Source organism: Pseudochaenichthys georgianus, chromosome 4 (genome assembly GCF_902827115.2).
Source record: "Pseudochaenichthys georgianus chromosome 4, fPseGeo1.2, whole genome shotgun sequence".
Classification (NCBI taxonomy): Eukaryota; Metazoa; Chordata; class Actinopteri; order Perciformes; family Channichthyidae; genus Pseudochaenichthys; species Pseudochaenichthys georgianus.
Genome location: NC_047506.1, coordinates 19,093,207 through 19,111,012, shown reverse-complemented (window position 1 = coordinate 19,111,012; position 17,806 = coordinate 19,093,207). Strand labels below are relative to the sequence as shown.

General features: G+C 41.9%; 2 protein-coding genes across 3 annotated transcripts in view; both read right to left on the bottom strand.

Annotated features, from left to right (window-relative positions):
• Positions 1–1,417: 1,417 nt before the first annotated feature.
• Positions 1,418–5,186, bottom strand: LOC117445577 (GTP cyclohydrolase 1-like). The gene is made up of 5 exons (XM_071203020.1): positions 5,126–5,186; positions 2,354–2,463; positions 2,065–2,221; positions 1,916–2,000; positions 1,418–1,681 (listed from the first exon to the last, which is right to left on the bottom strand). Exons 1-5 carry the CDS (start codon positions 5,184–5,186, stop codon positions 1,555–1,557), a joined length of 540 nt encoding a protein of 179 aa, XP_071059121.1. The 3' UTR covers positions 1,418–1,554.
• Positions 5,187–7,436: 2,250 nt separating this feature from the next.
• kank3 (KN motif and ankyrin repeat domains 3) overlaps positions 7,437–17,806 on the bottom strand; it is a 33,031-nt gene continuing 22,661 nt past the window's right edge. For both annotated transcript variants that reach the window (XM_034080613.2, XM_071202906.1), the window contains exons 5-12: positions 17,579–17,681; positions 17,251–17,487; positions 16,883–16,973; positions 16,288–16,507; positions 11,900–12,042; positions 10,370–10,570; positions 8,937–9,038; positions 7,437–8,104 (exon numbers count right to left, since the gene is read on the bottom strand). In XM_034080613.2, coding sequence (XP_033936504.1) covers positions 8,042–8,104; positions 8,937–9,038; positions 10,370–10,570; positions 11,900–12,042; positions 16,288–16,507; positions 16,883–16,973; positions 17,251–17,487; positions 17,579–17,681 — 1,160 coding nt within the window. In that variant the 3' untranslated portion in view covers positions 7,437–8,041. The remainder of the gene's footprint in view (positions 8,105–8,936; positions 9,039–10,369; positions 10,571–11,899; positions 12,043–16,287; positions 16,508–16,882; positions 16,974–17,250; positions 17,488–17,578; positions 17,682–17,806) is intronic.

Genomic DNA, 17,806 nt, shown 5'->3' with positions numbered 1-17,806 from the left:
TCTTAATGCTTCATCTTACCAAGTCATTTTGCACAATTCTATGCTTCCCACTTTGTGGAAACAGTTTGGGGAAGGGCCTTTTCTGTTCCAGCATGACTGTGCCCCAGTGCACAAAGCAAGGTCCATAAAGGCATGGTTGGATGAGTTTGGTTTGGAAGAACTTGACTGGCCCGCACAGAGCCCTGACCTCAACCCCATCGAACACCTTTGGGATGAACTAGAACGGAGATTGCTAGCCAGGCCCTCTTGTCCAACATCAGTGTCTGACCTCACAAATGCTCTTCTGGATGAATGGGCAAAAATTCCCACAGACACGCTCCAACATCTTGAAGAAAGCCTTCCAGAAGAGTGGAAGCTGTTATAGCTGGGGACCAACTTAATATTAAGGCCTAAGAATTTGGAATGGGATTTCATAGAAACTCCTGTAGGTGTAGGTGGCCCAATACTTTTGTTTTTAGAGTATATTATATGTTTCGTTGTTGGAGGAGTTCAAGGCTTATGTTTTTCATTGCCATATCTACACTGTAGCTACTGTGCACAATTAAGCCTTTGAATCTTGAATCTTTGTCGCTACGTACAGGTTTGTAACGTGCTGTGCACCTGTACATACTGCTATTGCAGCCAGAAAATAATTGTGTGTTACATTTAATCTCTGGAACACATAATATGCAATACTGATGAGCACCTCCATAGAAATATAACCATGAAATACTCTCCATGAAATACCCTCCAACATAACCCAATATAAAAAGTACTTAAGTTTAGTTTGATGCTACACATTATTGCGAACATGTCAAGTTGAACTCACACACGCATCAAAAATGGTTGCTTTTTGGAACATTTGGGTCGGGACACCTAGGTTGTAATGACAACACGTTTACAATACTGTACATATGATAAACAATCAAACTATGAAAAACAATATATGTTTGCATGCACACGTGATATTTGTTAAAAACTATATACTGGCTTATTACTGTGCTATGTCCTCTCTGTTGGGAAGATAAGGTCTTATCACTGTCCTTTACTAAAGTCGGAAAGAGACAAACTTCCATTTTGTTTGCAGTAAGAAATGCAGCAATGAACACATATCATTAAAGGGCAGCACCGTTAAAAGCTGAGGCATCGAACACAAATCTTTATGATAATTAACAACCTGCTTCAGTTGATCCTTATACAAATAAATGTTATTTCTATTTTTAAAGGTCCTTTTTTTCTTATGGATATGTATTTTGGCAAATGTATTCCCTTTGTATCGCTGCTCATACTTAAAATAGACAGGCAGGAAATTAGGAATCACTTTCATCTTTATTTTCAACATATATGTTGTTATACAATGGAGCTTCTTATTAGCCATTATATTTAATAAATAGAACATTTCAGTGTAATTTAAATCTCTTACACAGCTACAGTAAACAAAGATATCAGCTCAAGTAAGAACACCAATAACCGCAGCAGTTCAGAAAATTAATAAATGTCAGTCAATAAATACACAAAAAAAACATGTAAGTGGTTTAAACACTGCGCAATTCCCTCTGTTGAGGTAAAGACTTTTCACTTCTTTATAAGCGAAAGGAACTCCTTCCTGGTGGTGGGATGATCCTGAAATGTTCCCAGCATGACACTTGTAACAGTGCTGGCGTTTATCTTCTGCACTCCTCTCATCACCATGCACATGTGGCTGAAATGCAACAAGAAGGATATTTAAATTGGTGTAAAACAGATCCATGATAATATGCCTTATGAGCTTGTGTGATACATTATTGGTGCAAATAACTCGGGTGCAAACAGCATGTTTGATGTAGCACTATCAAAGTAGTCATGATATAAAAAGCGCTTTAGCAAAATCGTTCGGGTGAATTATCACCAAACAAACAATTTAATTATAGGGATGAAACAAAAGTTAAATACTCACACAGCCTCAATCACCACTGCTACTCCAGCCGGCTCCAGCGCCTCAGAGATGGCTAAAGCAATCTGTTTGGTAAGACGCTCCTGTAAGTATTATATGTTGTGTAAGGAAAAAGACAAAAAATAACACGAAATAAGATTATAGTTGAATACCTTGAAGTCTCCTGCTGAAGATCTCAACAATTCTGAAATGATACAAAAATCTAAATAAAAAAAAGATCATAATAAGTGAGTGTGCTTTGGTGTGTGAGTGTTTTTTTAAATGTGTATTACCAACTACCTTCTTGTTTGGGAGGTATGCTATGTGAGCCTGAATAATAGAAAAAAATAGTTCAAAAAGAAGTATTTTTTTCAGATCAAATCCAAAAAGCTATAGTATCTTAGAATATTTGAAAGTAAAGTTCAATTTCAAGAACTTTAAATAACGTTGTCTATATATTACCTTGCCAAAGAAGGGCACCAGGTGATGTTCACAGAGAGAAAACAGCTCAATGTCCTTCGCAATCACCATCTCATCGTGGTTTTCATTGAAGATTGCGTCATTCATGATATCTGTGAAAAAAAGAAAATAGGTTTACCCTTCTCTATTCATACACAAACAAATTAAAAGTGGCTGAGGATACGTTTGAGCATAATGTTTATCGCAAATCAAGTGTATCGTGTAAGAGCTCAAGAATCTGCAGTTGTCTCGTTAGAAATGAACTGTACTATATGAACAGCACGCATGAAGAGTGCATTGAGCAGTAAAAGAAAAAAAGAAAAGCGAAAGCATCTTCTAGTTTTGCTCTTGTACTCAGTTGTGGATGCATCAATTCTAGAAAGCTGAATCAGGTTTTGAATGATAATGGATCAATCATGTATCGATACAATTATCTTATAAATAACAATTTAGAACATTTGTATCTATGTTTTAATTTGGTTTTGCAAAGTTATGAAAGCAATGTTTAGGTTGAGCCTTATGTTGCCTTAAAAAAGGATCAGTCTGTTCCACAAACTGAGGCTTACAACTTTTAGTTCCTGTACTTTAAAAGTCAGATCACTGCATCCCTACTTTTACCACTTTTTACCAATAGTTGTTCTGCACTTCCTGACTCCAATAGCCCAGAGCTTTGTTAACATTTATAGAAGATGGAAGGTGTTGCTCAGTGCAAACAAATGCAGTTTAAATTCGGACTGACTATTTAATGATATTCCAACACTTATATAGCTGTCCATTTAATGTATGTTTCAGTCAGCTGTTTACACTGGAAACAAGAAGGAATAATGTATTAAAAGGACTGTTAATCAGTCAACATCAATACTAAGAACTTTGTCCACATGATGAAGCATATTTATATCCAACTCAAAAAGCTCTTTGTTGTAGGGGTTGGTGTTAAGGTTGAATAAGAGTTAGTTTTCTATTATTTCCCCCAGATTTACATGCACATTCCTTTTTTTTATTCCTAGAACTGTATCATGGGTTTTCTCTACATAGTGTCACGAGGTCTGATATTTTACTTGGAAGTGTTGACAATATGACAGTCAATATTAGTGTGACCAGGATCCTACGATAACCTGGTGGTGTGAAGCGATATACATGAAATCTTTATCGTAGTTTATGTTGTTTTATATAAGAATATGATTCAAAATGTGTTTGTATAATATCATTGTCTCTACTATAAACCAGTCCTCTTGAAGTAAAAATCCTTACTTTTCATAAAAGACTAACTGGCTATATCTTGTGATTTTGCTAACAGTCAAAATGCTGCCATGACTAATAATGCATCAGTAAATGTTTAATGCATTGAGATTTGAAAACATAGTCTGCCGTATTTTGTTCATTTAAATGCATGTTGTTTCTATCAGCAAAATATCACAGAATCATAAACCAGGATTATATCTCCCTTGATAAATTCACCATAACCAAAAGATGGATTAAACCTCACTTTCCGGTTAATGATTGTGACTGTCACCAGATGTCCTCATGGGGGCTGATATAAGACCAAGTACGCATAATTCAACTTTGCCACCCAGTTTCATTCTTTCAGGACTTTACCTTTAAAGGTTGAAAATGAACCCAAACAGAAATAAAATATCAACATACACACATTATATCTATTCATGTGAAGCTTGTAACTGTATAATACTTTAATTATATTGATTAAATGTATATATTAAGTCATGTTGATTTTGAATACCTGTCTTTGCTAATGATTTAATGTGTTGTGTAAGAGACCACTCCACATTTTTCTCAAAGGTCACCTATTATGCAAAATCCACTTTTTCATGTATTTTATACATGTTTGTCCTGGTCCATTTATATAAAAACCTGTCTGAAAATGAGCTGATCAGATTTTGGCCACTTTATGATGTCATAACGATCTTTTGGCTTGTGTAACCATTAGCCAATAACCAACCAAGGTAACCCCCCACACCTTATCACCCTAGAGCAGAGTCCTGCATCGGGTCGGGAACCCGACGGGTGACCCGCAAAAAAGGTGATTCACGGGTGGTATTTTTTCAAACGCTTTTTTCTGGGTTCGGTTCTGGGTAAAACAAAGATGATGCGGGTCGGGTCGCGGGTATTGCATAATAAATATATTAAAATAATAATAATTTAGTTTAAATGTGGGGTAGGTAAGTTTGAGAAACCAGCTCGAGATCGCCAGAATTTGAAAATACACAACCGGAGAAAATCTGCCACTTCCTTACAGAGCCCCTCCTCCAACACACACGAACGTGCACATGACCAATGAGGGCACGAGATAAGTTTGTGCCCCGATGGAAGGCTGACAGGCAGGTAGGCCATCCAGTTGGTCGTGCTTTTTACAGTATTACGGCTTCCACAGATGACATTTTTTCATGGATTTTTTGTCAAAGCACTTAAGATATTCATTGCTATCAGGATGTTAAAATTACCTACCCCACCTTTAATGTTTAAATCCTCAGACCTCTCCCCCGCGGGACCGTGCATAATCATAACCTCTGCAGCGCATCAATCTGCTGCTGTGCGCGCCACATTCGAAATGGCTGAGGTGAAGCTCTCTAGCGGAGAATACAGCATTTCAATAACACTTCCTCAAGAGCGAAATCCAACGTCTGGGAGGCTTTTGGTGTCATCTTCAGGTTACCACCCTCAATCAAATGGACAGTCGGAGCGCCTGAATCAAGAACTGGAGACTACACTACGCTGTCTCGTTTTCCAGAACCAGACCAACTGGAGCGACCACCTCACTTGGGTTGAGTTTGCTCACAATACTCTTCCCACGGCGGCCACAGGTCTCTCTCCTTTCCATTGTGCCAATGGTTATCAACCTCCGCTGTTCTCAACCAACGAAGGGGAAGTTACGGTACCATCGGCTCATGCCTTGATTAGACGCTGTCGCCGAGTTTGGGCTGGAGCTCACCAATCTCTTCTCAGAAATTTCGACTCGGATGAAGGCTGTAGCAGACGTGCACCGCAGGGCCGCTCCCATCTACAAACCGGGTCAAAAGGTGTGGCTTTCCACCAAGGACCTACCACTTCAGGTGGCTTCCAATAAGTTGGCTCCAAGGTTTGTGGGGCCTTTGTCGGTGTCGAAAGTCATCAATCCTGTGTCTGTGCACCGAAGACTTCCCAGATCCATGGGGGTACATCCTACATTCCACGTCAGCAAGATAAAGCCAGTTTATGAGAGCACACTTATTCCCGCCTCCAAGCCCCCTCCACCACCCCAGTTCTTCGAAAGTGGCCTAACGTACAAGGTCCGCAAGTTGCTGGAGGTCCGCAATAGGGGTCGAGGCAAGCAATTCCTGGTGGATTGGGTGGGTTATGGTCTCGAGGAAAGGTGCTGGGTTCCTGCAAGATTCATTGTGGACAAAACCCTGATTCAGGATTTTTATGATCGGCCTGGGCCGTCAGGAGTCGGCCCTAGAGGGGGGGGGGGTACTGTTAACACTAAGTGTTAGTCAGTCATGTTTCATGTTTATGTTGTATTGTTTTTCACTTCCTGTTTTGTCTTTGTCACGTCTCATTTCAGGTTCCTTGACTCCCTTTCCTTATGTGTTCTCCCGCCCTCATCAGCGTCAGCCCCGCCCCTGATTGTTTTCACCTGTGTCTTGTTGTTGAGTGTTTAAATTCCCCAGTCTCCCAGTGTCAGTTCGTCTTGTCCTGTCCTCATGTCAGAACTCTGCTCATCAGTTTTTGATTCTCTTGACACATGTCTGATTCATGCTCCTGAAAACTTTGTGTAAGTTGTGTTCCTCACGTTGTGAGCGTTTGTTGTTGAGCTTTATTGAAACTCTTTATTTTTGTCCCCTCGCAAAGAGTGTTTTTTTCTTTTTGTATATCCTTTTGGCAAATAAAAGTATATTACTTATACTTTATCTCTGTCTCCCGGGTTGTGCATTTGAGCCCTTAGAAATAACTTAGACTAAAGTTTACAATATAATCACTCACCGAGTCCTTTACCTCCCTGAGCTGACGTTATCTCAGTCCGACAGGAGAGGACTCTCCCTCTCCTTATTGTTGAAACAGCTTCTAATCTCCGTTAGCTCCGAGCTAGCACCAGATGCTAACAACAACCCCCGTAACTCTCTCTGTCTCTCTGTCTCACACAAAATGCGCTCCTGCCACACACCTCCACAGACGCTCCTCCGTGACGATGGCCACTTGCGTAATTTTTTTTTTTTAAAGTGGGACATGTCCCCCTATCCCCAGTGGAAATTACGCCTATGCACATACCTACCCAGAGAAACTGATAATGCTGCAATGGTCTCTTAATTGTTTCCAGAACAGTACATCCCTTTACTGTATGTGTATGTTTAAAATCATGTATCAAGTTATTAAATTACATGCATATTAAATTAAATGAAGTCAAACTAAACTATTTTACTATTGCTACTTTAAGTGACGCTGCATTTGGATGAGTTGTTCAAATTCAAACTGCAGTTTGTCTTTTATCCATGTATTTTATAACCATTGTGTTTATTTTATTATCTTTGCTTTTTAAAATGCCTGTTATTAAATGCCTTTTTATAATGTGCTTCCACTGTATTTATTCTTCAATGTCTTTTATTTTATTATGTAAAGCACTTTGGGTTGCCGTGTGCTGAAAGGTGCTGTATAAATAAACGTGCCTTGCCTATATGTTGATGCTAATGGTAACATACGTTTACATTAAAGACTTTGAATGCAGGACTTTTCTTTTTAACAGAATATTCCACACAATTGAATTTCTATTTAACCTAATTAAAATTATCCATGTACTTTGACCTCCCACAAATCCATTTCAGAAAAATAAAAACAATTTTGCCTATAAAGATTTTGAAATGACTTTTATAATTGTCTGTTTGCAGATGCAGACTTCAGGATTCATTCTTCCCTGTTCCCCTCTGGTAGGAAAAGAATATTAAGATCAACATTATTGTCAGTTTGGATTAATAATGTTTCACAGAAAATGTAGAAAATCAAATGATTTCAGAACACTTCAAGATGCATACCGTTAGTAAAAAAAAAAGTGTATCATCCCAAAAAATGTAATGCTTGCAAAAACAACCGATTTCCATCAAGTTTTATGTAAATATGTTTATTTCAGAAATGAATATATATATATATATATTTATTTATATAAACTTACATTGCACGAACAGTTAGTGCAGACAAAGATGAAGGTGAAGAGGTTCACAGATACGTTAACCAAGGCTGCACAGAAAAAAAGAGAGTAGAAGAGTTGGGACGTGCCAAACCAGGGATCCAAGAGATGATCACTTTTCTGCACCGACAGTAACGCCAGGCCCATATTGGGCTGTAAGCTTACATTGAAACGTATTGGTGCAGGTTTTTTGATATGTATAATATCCCACTGGTGTGTATTGCCCTTAACAGTAAAACATATTATAGGGAGTGCAAATAATAAATGTAAAGGTCTCATCTCGTCACAGATTTAAAATAAAACAAGTGCTGGAGACCTCATTCAGACATGCTAGGAGCTCATATTAGTCACATATATTATATAACCATTCACAACATTTATGAAAAAATAATATTTTCATAAATAACAATACTTATAAATGCAGGACATATGGCAATATATAAATACATATTTAAGAAAATTCCAGTGGAGCGTTTCACAGCTCAGATCCAGTTAATGTGTTCGTCTACATGATCCTTTCAGTCTGAAGGCCAGGACTTGTGGGGGCTGGTGGGGCTTCTCGGCTGGGTCTTTGGACTCCCCTGGAAGACATTAAACACGTACAATATTTCAATACCCTGCAAAGGATTACATTTTGGATGTCAGTTGGCAATTGTTTTATCAATGTACTTAACTTTTTAGAAAATCGATAACTTGGTTTGATTCATTTTTTAGGGAAAAACAATCTAAATCATCTGATTAGAGCTTCTTTAATGTGGGTATTTTCTGACTCTTCTATAACAGTACACCTCATATTTTGTTGTTTGGACAAAACAAGAAATTTGAGGAGGTCAAATGGGCTTTGGGAAACTCTGATTGGAAAATGTCTCACAGCAAACAACTCATTTCCTAGTTTAATCGAGAAAATGATCAACAGTTTTTTATTCCAAAATAATAATATGTTGCAGCACTGTTATTAAAATATTAATAAAACAAACTTGACGGGAGCTTGACAAAACCTATAGGGGGCAGCAGTGCCCCTTCAGATAGTGCTGCCCACACCCAAACTAAAGCTGAGAGCTGCTGAGGAACTGATCCAACCCACAGATACAAGCCAGATATGTGTCCTGCACAGATGTCAGCCTTCTTGCGTTCATGCCATTTCCCAGCAGATTTAAAGTGGATGGCTTTCAGACCTTTTAGCTCATAAAACCAACAATGAATCACTTTTAAAACATTAACTCTTCACTCAAAATGTGTATTCTTTCTTTCCATGTTGTTTAAACAAAACCAGACAAGTTTGCATGAAAACTAAGGTGTATTTACCATATTTTAACCTGTTATTTCAGTTGTTTTGTTCATTCACATGTCATTTATACAGGTGAAACTAACCCATCTCCACAGAGGAAGAGGAGGGGGTGCAGTGGGACTCACCACAGCGGGCTGGGACTTGGCATAGTTCATATGGGCGTAGAGCAGCACAGCTGTGTCATTGTGAGACGCCTCCAGTGCGATGGAAAGAGCATTGCTGCCATCCTACCGATAGAAGAAAGGAGAAACAGATCAAGTAGGAGTTTATTGACCCTTAAGAAAACAGAGGGCTTTTCACTTTGACATTGACCAGTAAACTTCATCTAACTACTTACCAGGAAACCGTAACGCTTTGCAACGAGTGATTTTAAAGACATTGGAGACTCTTTTTGTTCTCTAATTTGCATTCACCACATTAACTATTTATCATGGTGTAAACTCGCCTACCATTGTTTAGCTAACAAGCTGTCCTGACAATACACACATACACTTTATGTTGTTACTTAGACCTAATTAAACAGTATTAAAGTAATTAAACCAAATAGGTGGACGCTTCCACCTTGACTTTCAAACGTAAAGCTTAATAAGGTTAAGCAATGGCCCTGCATAATTGTACATATAACTCTACTGTGTTTTACAGTGATGGTTTGCCATGCTGTTCTGGGTTTTTAGAGGACAGCAAAAGTGGGGGATTTTCGAAATATTTTACATCCCCCCCCCAGTCCTGTCATTCCAGCTGTGCTGCACTGAAACACAATCCAGGAGCTCCTGCACTGAAGGACCAACTCATTCATTGCACAGATGTGAATTCTCAAATATCTGTCTGACTGGCCTCTCCTCAAGCATGCAGAGCAATCCTCTGTGAAATCAATTTAAAACACAAAGCGAGAAATGTCCCAAGCAGCGAATGCGAAGTTTTGTTTTAAGCCGAATTTGAGAAAAAAGATAATGTACATGAGCAAATCTACAACTATGTGATACAATTAAATAAAATAACTTTGGTACATCATGTATGTCAGTTCGGGACAAAAAAAGTTTATATCTTACATTAATGCAATTTGTTCATTGTTTTGGTTTGAGGAAACGAACAGCTGGCGACTTGTGAATGGATCATGTGGTGAAGTATGCAGAGGACTCGTGCAAGAGCCTGCAGGGCAGAAATCTGCAAGTCTGCGGTTGTTAGCAGAGGAGTTGTGGCTTTTTAATTCATCCCCTGAGGGGCTTGTGAGTAGCCCAGGGATTGGGTTTCCTGTAAACAGCACTGATTTCAGTAAAAGGCAGAATAAGCTAATCTGATCGTGGCTCTTTAGCTCTAACAAAGGAAATCTTGAAAGAAGAGAAACCAAAAAAGAGGTGGCAAGTAGAGGAAGCTGGAGAGACCAATTTCCCATGAGAAGCCATTTCCTCAGCACAGATTAAGCTGAATCCCAGACAAGCAAGTAGTCAGATGTTTTCAGCAGTCAGACAGTCCAACAGCTGGCCTCATCTGTAGGCTCAGCTCAAGTTACTGAAGACATCCCCTCAATCTGCGCATCAGCTAACTGTAAAAGCCTTACATTGTCAACAATGGATATGTCGCAACCAGGTTGTTCCAGGAGCAGTTTGACTATCTCAGCCCGGCCATGTTCACTAGCACACATCAGGGCTGTGGATCCCTCGTCGTCCTGCACGTTGACGTCAGCGCCGCAGTCCAGCAGCGCCCGCACCATCTCCTGACGGCCGTGGCTAACAGCTAGCATCAACGCTGTCTGGCCCGCCTGCAAAGGTAAAGTATTATAAACACTTTTGCCAGTCTTCATTTGCACAGTTTCTCAAGTCACTTGTTCAAAGGGTCAATCAAGGACTTTTGCATTTTTGCATAAGTCATTCATCACATAAACACCTCAGTCTAAAAGCTCATTCTGAAACACAGCAGAAAATATGAGTTCAATTCCTGATTCTAAAATGTATTGTGTGCCTCGTGCCTGTTTTGTTCCCCACGGCAACAATAACAAGCTTCAGTAATTGGGTTTATAGCCAGTGATGCTATAAATCCAGAGTCCTATGACTTGGCAGTGTGAAAGCCTGTCAGGCGCTGTGTCCAAACACATACTCTACACAACCTGATTAGATTAGGCAAAGAGATAAAACCACTTAAAAATTCACAAATGTGTCACGTCACCCAACACATTTCTTTAACCTGATTTCAAACATATTACTCAACTGGCTCCGAATGTAGTGCTTCATTACAACAGGAAATGCTCTTAACAGAGAATAAAACGCTTAAATCCCCAGAACACTGCCTACCTTCACTCTAACTAGCAAGGTGTTGAAGTGAAAACTAGTAGGGCTGTCAACAAATCCATCGGATGACAGGGGGGAAGATAAACCAGCCACAGTACACTGAGTTTACTGTGGCTGGTAGCCTAAATGAATTATACAGATACATTGTGTGATTTTGGCCACGTTATGATGTCATAACGATTTTTTGGGTTGTTTAACCATTAGCCAATAACCAACTAAGGTAACACTCCCCCCCTCTTCACCAGGGGTTGTCCTACTAAAGAGAGTTCTGTTGCCGAAGGGCATATCGACTAACTGACCAGAAGGTGTTAGCTCTAAAATGATTAAGTCATGTTGAACTACTTTGACGTTCTGTGTGCGTTAGTTCAAACATTTTGCGTTTGAATGTCACATTATAAACCAGCAGGAAGGAATGCTGTAAAAACTCACTTTATCCAATACAATGCTAGTAACAGATCATATTAGTGGATCGTTCACCTCCCTTACACCTTTTTTTATGTATTTGGCTGTAATATGTGGAATCTATCCTGTGTTCTGGTTCAAAGTAAATGCGTTTACATTTACAGTTTAAATCAGATGAAATGTATTTAACAAAGCCAGCTTTGCCAGGCTTGACTCTTTTAGGTGATTAAATGCTTCAGGGTGTTGGAGCTGACTACAGAGAGAACAGTAAGTCTTTGTTTTCTCATTTTCCAACACGTGGTTGTTCACACTTTTCAGGTGATACCTTTTTTAATTCAGGACATGCAGATAAGTAATGAGTGCAGTAAAATGACAGTGGGAACAGTGTGCTGATGACTTGCCTGGCTGGCCTTGGCGTTGACGTTGCCTTTACTGAAGAGCCTCTTGACCACAGCCATGTCGGCCTCCTCCTTCACAGTGGAGAGGGCAGCCAGCATGATGGCCGTGTAGCCCGCCTTGTTCTGCTTATCCACACTGCACACACCTGCAGGGAGCGCATAAAACATTATCAGCTAAATTGGAAATGTATATTTATAATGCATTTTTCTGATAATATAGCAGATACATTATCAGCAGATAATACTTTAGTTATATTTGGTCAAGTCTAAGATAACTAAAGTAATATTAAAATCATTCGTCTTTGCATACGACCGTTTATTTTAGCCAGTTTCTTAACCTCAGGAGGGCAAAAACTAGAAGTTTTAAACTCCTTTTAAAATGTTAAATTATAGGCAAGGGCCAAATAATAATTCATATCGTAAATTCCCAGTTCATTAGGTAAGTATGCAAGTGCACCTTTGTGCACATTTGCTCAGTCCAAAAACCGAAAGATAATCAAGTGAGTATAAATCGAAACAGAAAACCAAGAAAACTATAGGTTACTTACGTAACCCCAGGCCTCAGAGTAACATGAAGTGAGATGTCTCACTATGGGATGCGCCTCATCGCGGAGCAAACAGAAGCATCAATCTCATTACGCCAATCCTGATTGGCTGGTGATCTTGACGTCAGCATCAGGGGAAATCACCCCCTATAAGTAGCTTGCGCCACGACGCATGCGTCATTCAAAATAAGCACCTCTTCTCGCTTCACCATAGCAAGGAGGTCCGTCTGGTGAGACATCTCACTTCATGTTACTCTGAAAACTGGGGTTACGTAAGTAACCTATAGTTCTCATTCATAACACTCCGTTCGATGTCTCACTATGGGATATTGTAGCTCCCGTATTGCCAGACGAGCTTATCTCGAAAATCACCGATCAACCAGAATTTAACAGGTAGAGTCCCGACTCAACAAGGTGCCCAGCACTGCTCGGGCTACGCTTGGAGCGGAGACGTCTAGCCTGTAAAAGCGGAAAAAAGTGAGCGGCGAGGACCAGCTCGCCGCTGCACAGATGTCTTGGATGGAAACACCCTTGAACAAAGCCCAGGATGTAGCCAGTGTTAGAGTTTATTGAAGGATAAATATGTTTTCATAATGTGTTCTGATAAATGTATTGTCATAAATGTGTTTAAGAAGATTCTTAGTCAGGAAGGGAGGAACAGAGAACAGTCTGTTCAGAAGCACACATACACACACACACACACACACACACACACACACACACACACACACACACACACACACACACACACACACACACACACACACACACACACACACACACGACAGAGTCACAAGATACACACAAACATATATTGGTGTTGGTCATCATCACATGATTGTCATGTTACTGTATTGTTGAAAATAAAAGGGCTGCACTGAGCAAAGGCGGGCGGAATTGGTTGAGAGTGGACATTTGCAGGTCGCTCGCCGATTCTCCTTGCAGCAAGCTAAATTGAAAACTCGAGTACTGTTATCTCTGTTCACTGGATTTGGTATATTGAACCGAACTGGGGTTTTACCCTTACAAAGTAATATTGAAGACTCCACAGCCAGGCCCCGAATCGAGTGAGCCTGCAGACCCGAAGGTGCTTGCAGATTCTGACTCGTATAGGCCAAAGCAATTGCCTCCACAATCCAGTGGGAGAGCCGTTGCTTAGTAACAGGCTTGCCCTTGTGAGGGTTAGCCCAGGACACGAAGAGTTGGTCATTAAGACGAAGCTCCTTTGATCTGTCCATATGTGTGTAAAGCCCGGACTGGACACAACAGATCCTGCTGCTGCTCCCCGGAGGAAACCAGTGGCGAAGGAAATGCCTCAATGTCAATTGGGGTACACGAACCAACCACCTTTGGTGTAAAGGCAGGGTTGGGTTTCAACAACACTCTCGTTTGCCCTGGGGCGAACTGAGTGCATGAGGGATGTACAGACAGTGCATGAATATTGCTGACCTGCTTGGCGGATGCCAGGGCCAGTAACAGCACTGTCTTGAGTGACAGATGTTTCATGTCAGCTCCTTCCAGGGGTTCAAATGGGGTCATTCTGAGCCCATTTAAAACCACTGCCAGGTCCCATAAGGGCACCAGCGACCTGGAGACAGGGAGGAGCCTGCGCGCTCCCTTCATAAAACGGCAAACCAAAGGATGTTGGCTAGCCGTCTTACCCTCAAAGCCCACATGGCATGCAGCAATAGCAGCCAGGTACACCTTGATCGTGGAGAAAGCTCTGTGTTTTTCGATCAAGTCCTGTAGAGATGATAAAATCACCCCGACAGGACATTGAAAAGAGATGTGTCCTTCTTGAAGGCACCACTCCTCAAACACCCTCCACTTACAGTCGTAGAGAGACCTGGTGGAGGAAGCTCTCGCACTCTGAATAGTGTTTATCACCTTCTGAGGGAGTCCCACTGTATTCAGATTGTACCACTCACGGGTCAGGCCCATAGTGCCCCGCGCTCTGGGCGTGGGTAAAGGATATGGGAACTGTTTTGAGAAACCCAGGCAGATGTCGTGAGTATCTCCTGCTGTATGCTCCTTAGAGCCAGCTGAGATGTCACGCTTACGGCTCCAGCCGGCACTGCGCATGCGTGTGACGGTGGTGCCTTCACGACCCCAGCCGGCCTCTTTTTGCCCGCTGCTTGGGGAAGGTGTTTCCCCTCCTAGCGGGACCTGGAGGTCTCCTTGGCCATTTCAGGCCACGGAACGTTGAGTCTGACCGCAGCGTGTTTGCACACGGCCTGCAGGTCCATGCTCAGACCGGGCGAAGCTGGTGCGCTATCGCCCGGGAGAGCAGCACTTGCCTCAGGCTTTGCAGCCTGAGCCGGTGACATGAAGGTGTCCTCTTCCTGTTCATCCGATTCGGACAGGAGCAACGCCAAGGCGTCCTCCTCTTCGTCCTCCTCGTAGTCCTCCTCGTAGTCCTCCTCGTAGTCCAGCCCGAGGACATCCTCCGCAGGTGAGATCATGGTGAGGTCTAACCGGGAGCCCCAGCTTGGTGGAGCGCGGGAAACCGTTCCCGCGTGTCTTGCCGTCACCGGGTCCCGGCCTGCCAGGGCGCGGGATTCCGGTTCTATAGCCATAGCAGATAGTGAGCCCCAGACCGACACGGAGAGGGGTTCACTCTCTGTGGCGGACGCCCCCATGTCTTGACTGCCGGCCGGCGGGTCCGTGGACATGGGGGGGGTCCTGTTCCGACAGGCTAGCTTGTCGTGCTAACCGTCGGCGGAGGCTCTTAACGGTGAAGCGCACACAATGTCCGCATGAGCCGGGGTTGTCGATCGCGCCTCGGGCGTGTTCCAGCCCGAGGCAGGACGAACAGACCTGTCGAGCCACCGAGTCCCTGACTCCGCTGGTGTGAGGGAGAGGGGCGTCCATCTTGGTCGCCTCGTGGCGTGGAGAGGGCCCGCTCTCGACAGGTGGGACGGGAGAAAAAGGTATTACCACCTTGTCCTTAATCTGGAGAAAAAGGACGGTGTGGGTCTTTTATTCCCGGAGAATACTGACTGGTGTGGCAGTATGCTCCTTTTTAATCCTTTTCCCCTCCGTGGAGAGGAGAAAAAAAACTTCCTCGCTACCGTGGTGTCGGTAGAGAGGGAGCGAGCTAGCAACAGGTGTGCTGCTAGCTTAAAAAATCGGACCTACCTTACTTTCCCGGGAAGAGAAGGGCGAGGTCGATTTTAAATACTAATAGCGTTAGTACTACCGTCTTCCTGCGAAGCAGAATGAGTAGCCGGCGAGCGCCCGTCGACCGAAATGGGTATTTGGGTTCAGTCTGTGGACAGTGAAGCTTGCCCGGCTACTGTGAGATGTGCTCTGAAGCGAGAAGAGGTGTTTGAATGACGCATGCGTTGTGGCGCAAGCTACTTATAGGGGGTGATTTCCCCTGACGCTGACGTCAAGATCACCAGCCAATCAGGATTGGCGTAATGAGATTGATGCTTCTGTTTGCTCTGCGATGAGGCGCATCCCATAGTGAGACATCGAACGGAGTGTTATGAATGAGAACTCAGTATAAGAATTGTATTAAGTAATTTTCTAAGGTAATTTTTCTGTACATGCAGCTCTTATCGGTTTAGTTTGACTAAAATGATAAATGTTAGTTTCTCCAACAATCCATCATCATCTGCACTTCATGTAACATCCTTTTTGACGTCTATGTGAAAGTATTTCTTTCACACCCTCACACTACAAGAAAGAATATTTAGCTTATGTTTTGTATCTGACAATACCCTATTTCCTTCCAATTGACTCAGAGGCCTGGGGTCCCTAGATGAGAGGTCAGCAGCTGTATTATTTACTTGGTTAGACATTTAATGGTGTACTGTGGATTATTTTCAGAAGGGCACTAACTTGTGTCCAGCAGCAGCCCCACCACCCCGAAGTTAGAGTGAGAGACGCTGTAGTGGAGTGCAGTGTTTCCGTTGCCGTCGGTCATGTTGACCACGTGCTCCAGCAGCACAGACGACACCTCGGAGAACGCCATCAGGTAGTCCGAGACCCGAGGAGGCAGAGCCATCTTGGCGCTGGAGATACGGAACCACTCGAGCTGCACTGTGTGGGTGCTGGAGAGCTGGTGGTGAGGGGGGGTATATAAAGTAAGTTTAGATTACACAAGATACGTAAACAGCAACTGCTGAATCTCAGCAGCTGAAAAAACATGAATCTGTTATTGTAGTCAGTATTTGATATTGTTTATTTATAATGTACATTGTTCTAAAATTAGCCATTTTACATTTGGTTAGTATATTTTTACACAAATACTTTTTACTTTTATTCAAGTAATGTTCTGAATGCAGAACTGACTTTTAACACTATTTCAACATATTGGTATTACTGCTTTTACTTAAATAAAGCAGTCTTACAACTATCATCAACTTGGTTAAGTGTTAAATTAAAAGGTGTAACTAAGTGATATCATAAATAGAAAAAGCATGCAGGGACGCACCACTTCCTTACTCTTCAGTGTTTTTAGGTCATCGTTCAGGTGGTTCTTCAGAATGAGGCAAGCTTCTCTCATTTTTGAGCTCAGCTCAAATCTTTAACAAACAATGTGGGATGTTGAAACACAAAACAAATACCTGCTTTCTTTACATAGTTTCAATTTTATACAATTGTATGTGGATTTTGCCATGTATGTCTTTGTTCATTTTTTATATATATTAGGAAAACTGTCATCCAACATGGTTTTTGGTTACATTCATATACACATACAATTTAATCGGGAAACTACATTTGCACATTTTGAGCCTTGTGTTCTGAAACTGAATTCATCAATAAAGCGAATGTATATTTCTGTACTGAGTAACAACCTACTTCTCTTTCACAGCATCGGAGGAATAATTTGACGCTCCCATGGTTTCCTCATCAGTGTCACTCTCATCCAGGTTGACGTTTCTTTCCTCGTCCGATGTTTCTTCCTCCAGAGCCGCCTCATCCTCCTCGGTGCTGTCCAAGCACTCACCCTCTCCACTTTCCCCAGAAGAACTCCCATCTTCCTCCTCTTCTTCTTCATCCTCCTCCTCGTCTTCTTCACTGGATGTTGATTCATACCTGGGAGACACACGTTTGTTATTTCCAACCTCTAGACTGTCTGCTGCCCTTATATTATTTTAACTGTGGGAAAATAAATAATGTTACCCACCCTCCATTTAGTATTCCAACAAACTGCAGGCTCTTCTTGCCAGCGGTGCGATTCTCTCCTGAGCTACTCCCATCCTTCCTCTTCATGATGGATTTCAGCATACCTGTTACCATAAAGGTAGTAGACAGGTCAAACAGAAAAACAAACAACTGACATAATGTAAAAAAAAAAAATGGTGTGGACTTAAGAACATTGTGCTGACGTCTTGGTTATTGATCTTTATGCGCA